This window comes from Rhinatrema bivittatum, chromosome 8 (assembly GCF_901001135.1).
Source record: "Rhinatrema bivittatum chromosome 8, aRhiBiv1.1, whole genome shotgun sequence".
Classification (NCBI taxonomy): Eukaryota; Metazoa; Chordata; class Amphibia; order Gymnophiona; family Rhinatrematidae; genus Rhinatrema; species Rhinatrema bivittatum.
Genome location: NC_042622.1, coordinates 236,211,259 through 236,227,261, shown reverse-complemented (window position 1 = coordinate 236,227,261; position 16,003 = coordinate 236,211,259). Strand labels below are relative to the sequence as shown.

General features: G+C 49.1%; 1 protein-coding gene across 13 annotated transcripts in view; it reads left to right on the top strand.

Annotated features, from left to right (window-relative positions):
- MYO9B (myosin IXB) overlaps positions 1–16,003 on the top strand; it is a 330,363-nt gene that overhangs the window by 155,183 nt on the left and 159,177 nt on the right. For all 13 annotated transcript variants that reach the window (XR_003858374.1, XR_003858373.1, XR_003858375.1 and 10 more), the window contains exon 9: positions 68–184. Coding sequence is in view for 10 of the 13 variants with exons in the window: in XM_029614164.1 (XP_029470024.1) it covers positions 68–184 (117 nt within the window). In the remaining 3 variants the exon portion in view is untranslated. The remainder of the gene's footprint in view (positions 1–67; positions 185–16,003) is intronic.

Sequence of the window (16,003 nt, the reverse complement as noted above, 5' to 3'; positions counted from 1 at the left end):
GGACAGTTTTCTGAGTTGCACTGCAGTCACCAAAGCAAAAGATCAGAGTGTGTCTTTTAATTTGCAGGCAGTAACGGCCCGAGATTCGATGGCAAAATCACTCTACAGTGCCCTGTTTGACTGGATCGTCCTACGCATTAACCATGCTCTCTTGAATAAGAAGGACATGGAAGAGTCTGTTACGGTAAGCCCCTTAGAACATAAGAAGTGCCATGATGGGTCAGAGCTGGGTCCATCAAGCCCAGCATCCTAACATAGTAATGACAGCAGAAAAGACCAAAAGGTCCATCCAGTATGCCCAGCAAGTTTCTTATGGTAGTAACTGCCACTCCATGGTACACTCTTCTCCTAACTCTCTAACCCCAAAGTTGAACTAGGGCCATCTAGTGGAGACCTAGAGGGTCTCTACAACAAGAAGGGAGGGGCAGGAGCAGGGAGCCCACACAGCTGCAATGAATGTGAGAGAAGAGCCTCTGCTCCCTGCTCCCATGCAGTTACCCCCAAGCCTTATAATAAAGGTAGTAATATTCACAATCAGAACCAAGCAATTGTCAAACCCACAACAAAGATACTTCTAGCAATATTTTTATAGGGTGAGCAGCCTTCTTGATAATTCATACAAATGCTGCTTGAATGTGCTTTGCCTTATTGGGAGTAGAAGCAGTCCTGTGCTTTTTTTTTCCCTAATGTCTGCTTATTGGTGCCCCAGACCGTAAAAGTCAGGGCCCAGCGTTGGCTGTCATCTGAATCCAGATGGACTCAGGCCCAATGGGTTATGCTCCCCTGCCAGCAGATGGAGACAGAGTAAGGTGCAAAATTGACATCACAGTACATATACCCCTGCCATGACCTCAGCCCTCCAGTATTCTCTTCAAAAGCCACTGTGGACATTCTTGTGAAAGGACTTGATTAAAAATAGATAACCGTAACTGTACTCAACCAATCATAAACACTGAACTCCAGTAAAAGTATAGGTACCCTAATCTAGGGACCAGATGAATACTTACCTGTAATCCCGTGGATACGAAGCTCATGCCACAGAAGAACCCATGGCATAGTCCTTGGGCAGCCGAGAGCAAGATGCTGAGTCCATCTGTCTACACTAAGGAAAACAAAATTATTGGGTAAATAATTTCTCTATTTCCTAGCATGTAGCCAAATGGACTCTGGACCAATGGGATGTACAAAAGCTACTCACGATCGGGGCAGAAGGCTGCCCATGGTCCGGTCAGCACTGCCCATGCAAAGGCTGCATCCTCTCAGGCTTGTACGTCCAGGTGATAAAACCTGGAGAAGGTGTGCAAGGAGGACCACTTCGCCGCTCAACAGATATCGACGGGCGACAGTAGTCTAACTTTCGCCCATAAGACCGCCTGAGCCGTATTGGAATGAGCTCTAACCTGAGCTCTTTCCAGCCTCCACATAGACTCCGTGACCACCTCCTTAATCCAGCGAGCTTTGGTAGCCCGCGAAGCTGGTTCGCCCTGCTTCCTTCCGCTGTGAAGGACAAACAGGTGGTACTGAGACTTCCAGATACCCCACTAGAAGTCTCTTAACACCCAAATGGCACAGGAGACGATATTCCTCCATGTCCTTGGATTTATCTAGGAATGGCAACAAAGTGGACTGATTCAAATGAAACTCCAGTACTACCTTGGGCAAGAAGGATGGATCAGTACTTTAGCTGTAATGCCCCTGGAATCATCCAGAGTAACGGCTCCCAGCATGACAATGCCTGCAGTTCAGAGATGCAACATGCAAACATATAGCCACTAGGAACACTGTTTTCAAAGTCACTCTTAAGAATCCTCAGAATGAGGGTGGTGGTCTCACTACCAACACCACAGGAAAGTACCGGGGATTTTTCAATTTATTTTGTCGTACGCAAAAAGGAAGGTTCCTTTTGCCCTATTCTGGACCACAAGAGCGTCAATTGTCACTTGTGAGTAACTCATTTTCGCATGGAAACCTTATGCTCTGTGATAATGGCCGTACAACAGGAGAGTTCCTAACCTCCTTTGATCTATCCAAAGCCTACCTACATTTTCCAGTCCAGCAGGAACACCAACCAACATTTCGTACGCTTTGCAGTGCTGGGTGGTCGTCATCATTGCCTCCAGAACCTCTCCAAGATAATGGTAGTCGTGGTGGCAGATTTAAGAAAATAAGGGACCCTGATGCACCCATACTTGGACGATTGGCGGATCCAGGCCAAGTCCATGGAAGAGAGCCTTCTGGTAACCAACAGAGTGATCTTTCTGTTAAAGAAACTCAGCTGGGTAGAAAACCTCAAGAGAAGCCTCAAGCCACCACACGGATACAGAAGTTGATATACCAGTTGTGTCACCTGGTGAACACAGTATTCCCAATGGTGTGGAGCTATCTCCAAGTTCTCTGGTTGATGGCGGCAACCCTGGAAGTAGTGTCATGGGCGAGGGTCCACATGTGTCCACTTCAACACTCTCTGCTATCACATTGGAACCTACAGACTCAAGACTATTCGGTTTATCTCCACCTACCAATGGGAGTCTGCTCTCACTCCAGTGGTGGTTACAGGAAACCCATCTGAACAGGGCTGTGTCCCTGTCCTACCCGGAGTGGCAGGTTCTCATGACAGATGTGAATCTCCGGGGCTGGGGAGCTCACTGTCAGGAACTGACAGCCCAGGGATGGTGGACAGAAGAGGCTCACTGGAACATCAGTTGCCTGGAGGCCCAGGCAGTCAGATTGGTGTGTTTACAGTTCAGCCACAGACTACAGGGCAAGGCAGTGGACAACGCGATGACGATAGCCTACATCAATTGCCAGGGAGGAACCAAGAGCCAACAAATATCACAGGAGATAGACCTCCTGATGGACTGGGCAGAAGTTAATCTACAGATGATCTCAGCCTCCCACATCACAGGAAACAACGTTAGAGCAGACTTTCTAAGCAGGGAGAGTCTGGATCCAGGAATGTGGGAATTGTCGGCCAAAGCATTTCAACTGATAGTAGATTGTTGGGGCCTCCCGTCAATTGACCTACTGGCCACATCCCATAATGCGAAGGTTCTTCGATTCTTCAGTTGCAGAAGAGATCCATGGACCCTGAGAATAGACACTCTTGTCCAGATCTGGCCAGAAAACAAGTTGCTATATGCCTTCCCTCCATGGCCCCTGCTGGGCAGGGTCATTTGCAGAGTCGAACACCACAGGGGACTAATCCTGCTGGTAGCTCCGGATTGGCCCAGGTGTCCACAGACTGCGGACATGTGGAGACTCCTGGTAGGGAATTCCCTGCGTCTCCCACTGCTCAGGGACCTGTTACAGCAGGGACCAGTCCTTCACAAGGATCAGACTCAATTCTGTCTTATGGTCTGGCCCTTGAGAGGGCTTGCCTGATGAAGCAAGGATTTTCGGCAGCAGTGATTGTCACCTTACTGCATGCTTGCAAGTTTTCCACTTCCCTAGCGTACATGCGTGTCTGGAGGGTATTTGAGGCCTGGTGCAAGAATGCAGTGTCGACCCTCAGGCGGTCAAAGTCCCACTTATTCTGGAATTTTTTCAGGATGGTTTGAAGTTTGGCCCTTAAATCCTTGAAGTTACAAATAGCGGCGCTCTTCTGTTTCAAGGGTAAGGTGAATGGGGCTTCCCTTTCAGACCACTCTGACATGGCCCATATTCTGAAGGGAGTGAAGCACCATTGACCTCCCTCACGGTTACTGGTCCCCTTATGGAATCTCAATTTAGTACTGGCATTCTTGGCAGGTCCTTCACTTCGGTCGCTCCAGAGTTAGACTGCTGTGTCCCATTGATATCTGCCAAGCAGTGACGTGGTCCTCCTTGCACACCTTCTCCAGGTTTTATCGCCTGGACATGCAGGCCCAAGAGGACACAGCCTTTGCACGGGTGGTGTTGACCGGACCGTGGACAGCCTTCCGCCCCGATCAGGAGTAGCTTTTGTACATCCCATTGGTCTTGAATCCATCTGGCTACATGCTAGGAAATGGAGAAATTACTTGCCTGATTTTTTTTTTTTTTTTTTTTTTAATTTATTTGCCTGATAATTTTGTTTTCCTTAGCGTAGACAGATGGACTCAGCATCCCACCCTTGGCTGCCCAAGAATTGTGCCAAGGATTCGCCCGTGGGGTGGATATTGAATCCAAAAGATTAAGGCTAAGCCTTCGCCCAGTCCCTAGATTAGGGCTCCTATATTCTTACTGAGGGACAGTGTTTTATGTTTGGTTGAGTAAAGTTATGGTTATCTGTTAATCATATTTTTTTTTTTTTTATTTATAATTTTTATTAATTTCCAACAAAAACAAAGATATACAGAACTTTCTGGTTCGGAAAAATACATCTAGTATAGGGTTATAAAAATCAAACCGTTATCCATTACATCAAATAAAGTAATTGTATAAACCCTTATCTAGACTATGTTAACAGGCAATCGTGGGGACAAGATGTTATATAAGCAGAGTGCACAGGAAAATCTTTAAAGAAAATTTAAATGCCTTTGAGTTAACTAAGGTTATCTTCTTGTGCCAACCCCCCCCCCCCCCCCCCCCCGCAGGTTCAATAGGGTGGGAGTCTAGAAACGTACGCAGTTGACCTGGTTCTCTAAATACATATCTGGCATTATTATACACAAGCAAACATATACATGGAAAACGGAGAGAATACTTAGCTCCCTTCACCCGTACTTCCTCCCTCATCTCAAGAAATTTTTTCCTCTTAACTTGAGTACTCTTAGTGAAATCGGGGAAGATTTTTATTGGATATCCATAAAATTTTGAGGATTGATTTCGAAAAAATGTTCTCAAAATTAAATCCCTCTCTGTAGGAGTAGAAAGTTGAACAAACAACGTTTCTTTCTCTTCAACAATAAGCTCTTGTGATTGTTCCAGAATTGCTGTTAAATCAAATGTAGCTTCCTGATTTCCCCTTTGTTCCTCTGTGTTTATATCACCTCTAGCTTGAGAGAAATAATATATCCTTTCAATCTTTGGCAGTTCATTTTTAGGAAATTTTAATATGTTTAAGAGGTAACCTCTGAACAATTCACGATGTGAAAGTAATCGCATTTTAGGAAAGTTTATAATCCTTATGTTATTTCTTCTCAGCTGATTTTCTAAGGCCTCCATTTTCGTCGTTTGATAATTCTCAGACTTTATTAAATTAGCTTGAATTTTATCCACATCAGTTAACTTCTTTTCTATTCCTGCAATTTCAAATTCTATTTTCTCAACTCTTCCTTCTAAGAGCTGGTTTTTTGAAATGCTCTCCTTTACCATAGAAGTTAGGGAGACTATCGCCTTCTCCATTGAAGATATTGCTTTCAGAATTTCTTCCAACGTCGATTTAGATGTCATAGGTTTTGAGATCACAGATCACTTGTATGTTCCCTTCACCCTGCTCTCCCTGCAGGGGGTTAGCACCCACCGTGGTTCGCTGCAGCACTTCATCCGGTTGATCCCTGGAGCCCGATCTACCAGGGCTCTCCGAGGGCAACGAGATCTCCACGTTCCCTGTACGTACCTGGATCAGTCCAGACAGTGGGTTATGTCCCCAATCCAGCAGATGGAGTCAGTCAAAGCTTTGAGGGGGCGTCACCATGAGTGCTACTACCCCCTCTGCAGGAGTTCAGTATCTTCTGACTCCAGCAGATGCGAGTAGGGAATCCGGGTTGCTCCCGATTACCTTAGGCACTTCTTGTACTTCTTTATCTGGTTTTCTTCTCTCTGCCTACTTCTTTTGGATCAAGTTTTGTTTAAAAAAAAAAAAAAAAAAAAGTGTAAAGTGAATTAGAGGGTTCTAATTGGGAGGCGTGGCTTCCCTCTGTGTTTGTCTGCTCTCTCCTTCTTCTATCGTTGCGAGCGGGGTAAGTGCAGTGTTGTTTTGCTTCTTTCCCTGCAGTTTGCTTCGACGGAGGGTCTCGCGGAGGCCAGTAGGACCGGCCTCTCCGCGTTCTCTCTCTTGCCTGCGGCCATTTTCGCGGCTCCTCGTGGGCTGCGGAGGCAGGCAGGGAGGTCGTCGTCGGCGGGTCGCGCGGCCAGGAAGGCCCCCCCGCGGTGCCGTTTCGTTCTCGGCGGGTTGTGCAGGCCGTCCGGGCCCCCCCCGCAGCGGCGCTTCCGTTCTCGGCCCCCCCCCAAGGCTCTGCCGGGTGGTTTTTTACCTGCCGGGCCTGTTTTCTTCACAGCTCCGATGCCGCGGCCAGCGCGCTGCTCTGCTTGCGGCGAGCCGGGCTCACAGATTTCAAGGGAGGGCATCTGTGCGAGGTGTCTCCCCGGGGGGGAAGGCACCTCGCGGCCCCTCATCGATTTCCCTCGTCTAACAGGCTTGCCCGGGCGGCGGGGGCCGGCCCCTCCCCCATTCCTGGCGGGAACGGTGGCCATCTTACATTCTGCACGCCCTGAGGGGGAACAGGCAGCGCTTGTGGCCGGGGATGCTGGAGATTCTCCGCCACACTTACTTCCGGAATCGGACCCGGAGACGGGCCCACAGGGGCAGGGTTCCCCGGGGCCCCCCCCTCGGAGCCCCCCTCGGGTAGACAGGGGTTTTCCCCAGAGTTTATCCTTTTGCTGCACACTGCATATCTGCAGAGCCTTGAGGCTCCCACGGGACCTCCTCCAAACAAGATACCGCGGCCCTCGCTGCCTTCCCCGGCCCCCCCCGCTCCGGCGGGTGTGGGGGCCCCCCTACCCCCCGCTCGCGCCCGGCTCCCGGGGGGCTCGGGGACTGCGGGCACAGGACCAGGTTCCCCTGGATCGGACCCGGCGGATCCGGGTCAAGGGGACTCCACTTCAGAAGGTGATGATCCGCACACACTGCGTCTGTTCCAGCGGGAAGAGCTGGATGACCTACTTCCACAAGTTATTAAGGAGTTGGACCTCGATCCACCGCCGGAGCCGCCCGCGCCCGTAGCGCCCGCTGTGGTCACTTCCTCAAAGAAGGGGGATCCGGTCTTGGCAGCCCGGAGGCCGAGGGCTCGGGCTTTCCCCATTCATGAGTCTTTCCTTCAGCTTCTCACCAGGGAGTGGGATGCCCCGGAAGCTTCCTTTAAGGGCAGCCGGACCATGGAGAGACTCTACCCGCTGCCTGAAGATTTTCTCGATCTCATCAAGGTACCTAAAGTGGACTCCGCGGTGACAGCGGTCACGAAGAGGACAACCATCCCAGTGACGGGGGGAGCGGCCTTAAGAGACGCGCAAGATCGCAAGTTGGAAGTCTTCCTCAAGCGGGTCTTCGAGGTCTCCGCGGTAGGGTTGCGGGCGGTGATGTGTAGCTCGCTGGCACAGCGGGCCAGCCTTCTCTGGGTCCAACAACTGCTCACCTCTCAGGTCCTACCGGCCGGGGAGGCCGCCCAGGCGGATAGACTGGAAGCTGCGGTTGCGTATGGGGCTGACGCCTCCTATGACCTGTTTCGGGTCCTCGCCCGCTCCATGGCCTCGGTGGTAGCGGCACGTCGCTTCCTATGGCTCCGCAACTGGGCGGCGGACACGTCCTCCAAGTCGAGTCTGGGCTCCCTGCCATTCAGGGGCAAGTTCCTGTTCGGGGAGGATTTGGATCAAATCATCAAGTCGCTGGGGGAAAACGCGGTTCATCGCCTGCCGGAAGACAGGTATCGCTCCACCAGGGCGTTCTCGTCCTCTCGGACCAGAGCCAGGGTGCAACGGCGCTACCGGAACTACAGACCGGCGGCAGCCAGGCCCTCTGCCCCCAGGTCTCAGCCCTGGTCTCGCTCCTTTCGCGGGCGCCGCCCCGCGCATCCCGCTCCCGCAGCTGGACAACCCTCTCCCAAGTCCTCGCAATGATGTTCAGCTCGCCCACTCCGCCGTCCCCAGGATCGGGGGGCGACTGGCGTTATTCTACGAGGAGTGGGCGCGGATCACCTCGGATCAGTGGGTCTTGGACACCATCGGACAAGGTTACGCGTTGGAGTTTGTCCGCGCTCCAAAGGGACGGTTCATATTCTCCCCTTGCGGCTCGGACACCAAGCGACAGGCGGTACAGTTGACCCTGGACAGACTTTGGGAGATTGGCGCCATTGCGCCCGTGCCCTTCGGAGAGGTGGGCTCGGGCCATTATTCCATCTACTTCGTGGTGCCAAAGAAGGACGGATCCTACCGACCCATTCTGGACTTGAAGGAAGTCAACAAATCACTCCAGGTGGTTCGGTTCCGCATGGAAACGCTGCGGTCCGTGATCGCGGCGGTGCATCGCGGGGAATTCCTGGCCTCCTTGGACCTGACGGAGGCCTACCTCCACATCCCCATTCGCCGGGAGCATCACTGTCTTCTACGGTTCAAGATCCTGGATCAACATTTCCAGTTTGTGGCTCTCCCGTTTGGGCTGGCAACGGCTCCGCCCACTTTCACCAAGATCATGGTGGTGGTAGCGGCTGCCTTGCGGAAGGAGGGGATTCTAGTTCATCCTTACCTGGACGATTGGCTCATTCGAGCGAAGTCTTTCCGGCATGGACAGGAGGCTGTGGCCAGAGTCATAGAGTTTCTGCAGTCCCTAGGATGGGTGGTGAACTTTTCCAAGAGCTCCCTGGTACCCTCGCAGCGCTTGGATTTCGTGGGGGCGACCTTCGACACCCGTCTGGGCGCGGTTTTTCTACGTCAGGACAAGGCGCAAGCCCTGCGGGAACACATACAACGGTTTTCTGCGTTATCGGTTCCCACCTCCTGGGACTATCTGCAGCTCCTAGGGGTGATGGGTTCCACCATCGACATGGTCCCTTGGGCATTTGCGCACCTCAGGCCTCTACAGAGAGCGCTTCTATCCCGTTGGAAGCCGCTTTCGCAGGACTACCAGGTGCTCCTTCCTCTGCCGCTGTTTGCCAGGAACAGTCTGACCTGGTGGATGAATCCGGAAAATTTGGCCCGCGGCATGTCTCTCGATCTGCCAAATTGGGTCGTGGTAACCACCGACGCCAGTCTCGTAGGATGGGGAGCGGTCTGCGACCGCAGCGCCACGCAAGGGACGTGGTCCGCGGAGGAATCGAAGTGGTCCATCAATCTACTGGAGACCAGAGCGGTCAGATTAGCGCTCCAGCACTTCCTGCCACTCCTCCGGAACCGGGAGGTCAGGATCTTATCGGACAATGCGACGACGGTGGCCTATATCAACCGACAGGGCGGCACCCTCAGTCCACAGGTCGCGCTCGAAGCAGAGATGCTGATGCAGTGGGCGGAGCGGCATCTGGCCCGCCTGGCGGCCTCGCACATTGCGGGCGTGGACAACGTACAGGCGGATTTCCTCAGCCGTCAGCTCTTGGACCCCGGGGAATGGTCCCTGTCCGACGAGGCGATGCAGCTGCTCGTTCGGCGGTGGGGATCCCCCCACCTCGATCTCATGGCGTCCGCAAGCAACACCAAGGCTCCCCGGTTCTTCAGCCGCCGGAGAGAGCGAGGAGCGGAGGGCGTGGACGCTCTCGTACTCCCGTGGCCGGCCAACCTTCTTCTTTACGCGTTCCCGCCATGGCCACTGGTGGGAAGACTACTCCGCCGCATAGAGGTCCACCAGGGACCGGTGATCTTCGTCGCTCCAGAGTGGCCAAGACGACCTTGGTTTGCGGACCTGCTCCAACTGGTGATCGACGGACCCATCCGTCTGGGACATCTCCCCCGCCTCCTTCACCAAGGCCCGGTATTTTTCGACCAGGCAGAACTCTTCTGTCTTGCGGCCTGGCTTTTGAGAGGCACCGCCTCCGGCGCAGGGGCTACCAGGAGGCGGTAGTCTCAACGCTGCTGCGTTCTCGAAAGACTTCGACGTCGGTAGCCTATGTGCGAGTCTGGAAGGTGTTCGAGCTGTGGTGTGCCGGACTGAACACGAGTCCCTCTGAGGCTTCGGTTCCTCAGATCCTTCAGTTTCTGCAAGCAGGGGTGGACAAGGGGCTTGCCTACAACTCACTCCGGGTTCAGGTGGCCGCCCTTGGCTCGCTCCTGCGGGACGGGGGTTCCCTGCTACAACACCCGGATATTCTCCGTTTTCTCAAGGGTGTCAAACACATGCGACCGCCGGTGCGGAATCCTTGTCCCTCCTGGAGTCTCAACCTGGTGCTACGGGCCATGTCGGGACCTCCGTTTGAACCACTGCGGAATGCGACGATCAAGGATCTCACTCTCAAGGCGGTGTTTCTGGTGGCGATCTGCTCCGCTCGGCGCATCTCGGAGCTGCAGACCCTGTCATGCAGGGAACCCTATCTCCGGTTCTCGGATTCCGGGGTTTCGATTCGCACTGTTCCCTCCTTTCTCCCGAAGGTGGTGTCCGCGTTCCATGTGAATCAGACGGTGGAGCTTCCTTCCTTCTCCTCTTCGGAGCCAAGGTCTCTCCGGCTTCTGGACGTCAAGCGCACCCTGCGCCTCTATCTGGAGGCTACGAATGATTTCCGGACTTCTGACCATCTCTTCGTCCTCTGGTCCGGCCCTCGGAAGGGAGCTCAGGCCTCGAAGACGACCATTGCCAGATGGTTGAAGGCTGGCATTGCCGCTTCCTACATTGGGGTGGGGCGGACTCCCCCGCCCGGTATTGTTGCGCATTCTACACGCTCTCAGGCGGCCTCTTGGGCGGAGACCCGCTCGGTCTCCTCTCAAGAAATCTGTAGAGCGGCCACCTGGAAGTCGTTACACACGTTCTCCAGACACTATCGTCTTCACCTCGCTTCCTCGGTCTTTGGACACTTTGGTGAGCAGGTTCTACGAGCGGGTCTCGCAGGACCCCACCCGGTTTAGGGACGCTTGGGTACATCCTACTGTCTGGACTGATCCAGGTACGTACAGGGAAAAGAAAATTATTCCTTACCTGCTAATTTTCGTTCCTGTAGTACCATGGATCAGTCCAGACGCCCACCGCATTTGGGTCCTTCTCCTGCTCGACTGGTTTTTCCTCTACGGGACGGTAGTATTTTCTGTCTCTCACGATTTCTCAGTTTTTTCACTGTTTGTCACAGTTCCGTTTTGGGGTTGACACTCTGACCTTTGGTCCTCCCACCCGTTGGTGGGGCGGGCACGGTTTGGTTGCTTAGGTCATACGGCTGATTGTTGCCGTTCCTTAAACTTGATCCAATTTGGGGGTTCTTGGTTTACTCGGGCTTGGATATACTCGATACTGAACTCCTGCAGAGGGGGTAGTAGCACTCATGGTGACGCCCCCTCAAGCTTTGACTGACTCCATCTGCTGGATTGGGGACATAACCCACTGTCTGGACTGATCCATGGTACTACAGGAACGAAAATTAGCAGGTAAGGAATAATTTTCTTTTCCCTCTCTGGGGTTCCCCCTCGGGTGAAGTTCCAGATTTAATTTCGTGCAGAGCTGCTGGTATTAAGATAGGATCTCTCCTCTCACTCGGTGGGGCCGGGGTGGTTGGCGCGCCGGGGCTTAAAGAGATCTCCGTGGCCTGGGAGCTCAGCGTCTGCTCTTCGCTGAGACCTCCAGCGGCCCCTCTCTCCGGCGTCAAAACCGCTAGTCCGGAAAACGCTTCCTCTATCCGAGGTTGTCTTGCTGATGGAACCGGAGTTGAGGTAATATTCTTTACTTTGGCTTTACGTTTAGTATGGGGCATAATGCCAGCAGGAAAACAAGTATTTGAGGAAATATTCACCACGGGAGCTCAGCACTTCCGTTCACTCCTCGGCGGCCATCTTGTCCCCTCCTTAATCATATTTTTAATCTAGTTTTTTTTTCACTAGTATGTCCTCAGTGGCTTTTGAAGAGAATACTGGAGGGCTGAGGTCACTATAGGGGTGCATGTAGGGTGATGTCAGCTTTGAAACCTGACTCAGTCTCCATCTGCTGGCAGGGGAGCATAACCCATTGGTCCTGAGTCCATCTGTCTACACTAAGGAAAATGAAATTATCAGGTAAGTAATTTCTCTAATATCTCTCAAAATCAGGGCTAATACTGCTTGAGAATTCTAAAATTAGAGATGGATTTGCACAGTTTTATGAGGAGCTTCATAAGCAAGATCTTTCTGTTTGTGATGAGTATTGAGATCTATCTGAGCTTACCAGCTATTGCTCCAGAGTCACAAGCAAGGTTGAATAAGGAAATTACTGAATTTGAAGTTTCACAAGTTATCTACACTTTGAAGTTTTTTGAGGGCATAAATAAACGTGGATAAAAGTGAGTCAGTTGATATAGTATATCTGGATTTCCAGAAAGTATTTAACAAACTCCCTCATGGGAGACTTCTTAAATTAAAAAAAAAAGTCATGGGATAGGGGGCAGCGACCTATTGTGGACTACAAACCGGTTAAATGAGAGAAAATAGAGAGTAGGGCTAAATGGTAAATTTTCCCAGTGGAGAAAGATGAATAGTGGAGTAGTGTCTCAGGGATCTATTCTGGGACCACTGCTTTTTAATATATTCATAAACAACCTGGAAATGGGAATGAGGGAGGTGTTCAAATTTGCCGATGACACAAAATTATTCAAGTTTTTAAATCACAAAAAGATTGTGAGAAATTGCACAAGGACCTTGCAAAAGTGGGAGACTGGACATGCAAATAGCAAATGAAAGTGGACAAGTGCAAAGTGATGCATTTAGGGGAAGAGTAACCCAAATTAAAGCTACATAATGCAGGATTGACATTAGAATTTGCCATTCAGGAAAAGGATCTAAGGCATCATTGTTGATTATGTGTTGAAATCTGCTCCGGGTGAAGCAGCTGCGACCTCATCTGAGTATTGTGTGCAGTTCTGGTTACCACATCTCAAAAAGATATAGCAGAACTAGAAAAGATACAGAGAAGGGCAACCAAAATGATAAAGGGAATGGAACAATTCCCCTATGAGGAAAGGTTAGGATTCTTCATCTTGGAGAAGAGAGGCTGAATTGAGATATGATAGAGGTCTATAAAATGAGTGAAGTGGAATGAGTAAACAGTTAATTGGTTATTTGCTCTTTCAAAAAGTACAAAGACCAGGGGACACATTGAAGTTACTAGGTGATACATTTAAAATTAATAAGAGAAAATACTTTTTTACTCAATATAATTAAGCTCTGGAAATAATTGCCAGAGGATGTGGTGAAAGTTATTAATGTAGCTGCCTTTAAAAAAGGTTTGAATAAGTTCCTGGAGGAAAAGTCCATAAACCATTAAGGTGAAGTTGCAGAAATCCACTTCCCTGTACGTACACAAATCTGTCCAGACTCCTGGGTTTATGCATCCCTGCCAGCAGATGGAGGCAGAGAAAGTTTCACTGACACTGCTTCATAATCCCTGGTGCCACCTGCAGTTCCTCAGTATTGACCTGAACCAGAGCAGAAAAACACTTGCAAAACTTATAAAAGCTTTTTCAGCAAGTCTGTATTCCATATCCTGAAAAATTTGTAGATTGTACAAAAAAAAATTACAGCAGAGCAGACAACTCTCCACCTCCATAGATTGGGCGGGTTCTGGACTGATCCATGGTACTACAGGAGCGAATGTTTAGCAGGGAAGAACCAATTTTCCTTTCTTATCCCTGGGATAAGCAGCATGAAATCTATCTACCCCTTGGGATCCTGCCAGGTACTTATGACCTGGATTGGCCACTGTTGGAAGCAGGATGCTGGGCTTGATGGATCCTTGGTCTGACCCAGTATGGCAGATCTTATGTACTTATGAAGTTTGGTAAGTTTCCAGGGTTGGATGACTTCTCTGCAAAGTTCTATAAGATATTTAGAGAGGTACTGATAGGTCCCCTGCCTCGCGTGTTTTTGCTTTATTCTTGGATAGTGACATTCCCCCCTTCTATTAATATAGCGGGTATAGTAGTTATACCTAAAGAAGGGAAAGATACTTTGTGGGTCATTTTAGACCTATTTCCCTAATAAATCTAGATATTAAAATATTAGCTATACTATCGGCATTACGGTTAGAAGCTGTCACTCCAACGCTAGTGTACGAAGATCAATCAGGCTTTATACCTGGTAGACAGGCTATGGATAATGCTAGGTGGTTATTGAATTTTTGTATGGGGTGCCCAACAGTTGTGACAAGGTGATAACTAATGTAGAGGGATACTGAGGCATAACGAGCAAGAAAAAGGAGATGGTAGTGCCCCTGTAGAGGTCCCTGGTGAGGCCTCACCTGGGATACTGTGTTCAGTTCTGGAGACTATCTAAAAAAAAAAAGAGACTGGATGGAAGCAGTCCAGAGGAAGATGATCAAAGTGGTGTGGGGTCTGCACCAAAAGACTTGAGATGAAACTGAAGGACCCAAACATATTTATATCCTAGAGGAGAAGGGGACGCAGGGGAGCTATGATAGACTTTTTAAATACCTGAAAGGTGTTAATGATGCATGGGAATCAAGCCTTTTCCAGTGGAAAGAAAGCTGTAGAGCCTAGGGGGACTTAATATGAAGCTCCAAGGGGGAAGATGCAGGCATGACAGACAGGGTGGTAGATAATATGGCATGCCCTCCTGGAAGAGGTAGTTAAGACAAGAACAGTCATGGAATTCAAAAGGGTATGGGATAAACACAGAGGATCTCTAATGGCTAAAGGATGGAAATGAAGAAAAGGGGTAACCTGCATGGAAGGGCAATTACTACCCTTACTGCAGGGCACAGGGGTAATCTGCATGGAGCAGTTTTTACCATCCTAAACAAAAAGGTTGCTGGCCAGACTGGATGGACCAGTGTGTCTTTTTCTGTCATTTACCATGTTACCATGAATGGTGGCTAATCAGATAAATTTAGAGTTGGTAGAAGAACTGGACAAGGTTGCCCATTATCTCCCCTTTAATTTGCATTAGTTATGGAATTTTTTGAAGAGGAAATTAGGGGGAGTTTAGGTAGGGGCTTTAACATGGGTCCTGAATATAAAATTTCACTTTTTACAGACTATCTTATGTTTACTTTGGAAGATCTGCCAGTTTCCCTCCCTGTTTTGCTTAGTGAAATGAAGGATTTGGGGGAATGTATCAAGATTTAAAGTAAATATGGATAAATCGGAGATTTTAAGTATTAACCTTCCAGACTCAATGCTTGCTCATTTATAGAGAATGTATTTTAAATGGGCTAAGAATCACCTTAAATACTTAGGTGTTAAGATTGGAATAACTCCTGACAAACTTTTTCAGTTGAACTATGCATCTCTAAATTTTTTTTAAATTATATCTTTATTAGTTATTTATCATTTACATGAATAAACAAAAGTTCCCTGTACGTACCAGGATCAGTCCAGGACACCTGGGTTGTGACTCCGCACCAGTAGATGGAGACAGACTAAAACTTGTGGGCGGAGCAAAGGTATATTCTGCACATTCAAATAAGATTTATTCTTGTTCTTTTAAGTTAATAGGAACCTCACTAAATGTAAGCGGAATTCTAGTTCACTTCTTGGGGAAAAACAAAGGATAAAACAAATAAAAGGAAAATGATATCTCAATTGTTGCAGTTGTATTACATTCATATGACTACTAACCCCTGCTAAGTAACTTGATATTCAGTATTCATAGATTTATCCTTCAAAAAAGTCTCCAAATGGGCTGGATCAAGGAACACACATGATTTCCCTTGGTAGGTTACTAAACACTTTGAGAGAAACTTAAGGAAAAAAGTAGCCCCAAGAGAAATTGTTTCTTTCTCATAGCGCACGATCTTCTACGATATTGTGTTTCACGACAGACATCTGGGAACACAGAAACCTTTTGACCACAAAATTCAACAGATTTAAATTTAAAGTATTGTTTAAATATTAAATCCTTATCTATATCTGTTACAAAGGTAACCAACAAAGTCGCTATCTTAGGTATAATATCTTGAGTCCTGGAGAAACTCAGATACATCGAGACTGTTAGACAAGATTGTCATAACCCCCCACAGATTTAAACTCCAGAAGATAGTAACATTTAGAAAGCTTAATCTCCCTATCCTGAGCAATCTGTAAAATTTCAAAAATATACTTCCTGAACAATTCGACTGGAGAAAATCTAGTTTTTGGAAAATTCACAAACCTTAAATTCTTATCTCATTAGATTATCTAACTGTTCTATTCTATTATGTAAGAATAGGCTATCTTTA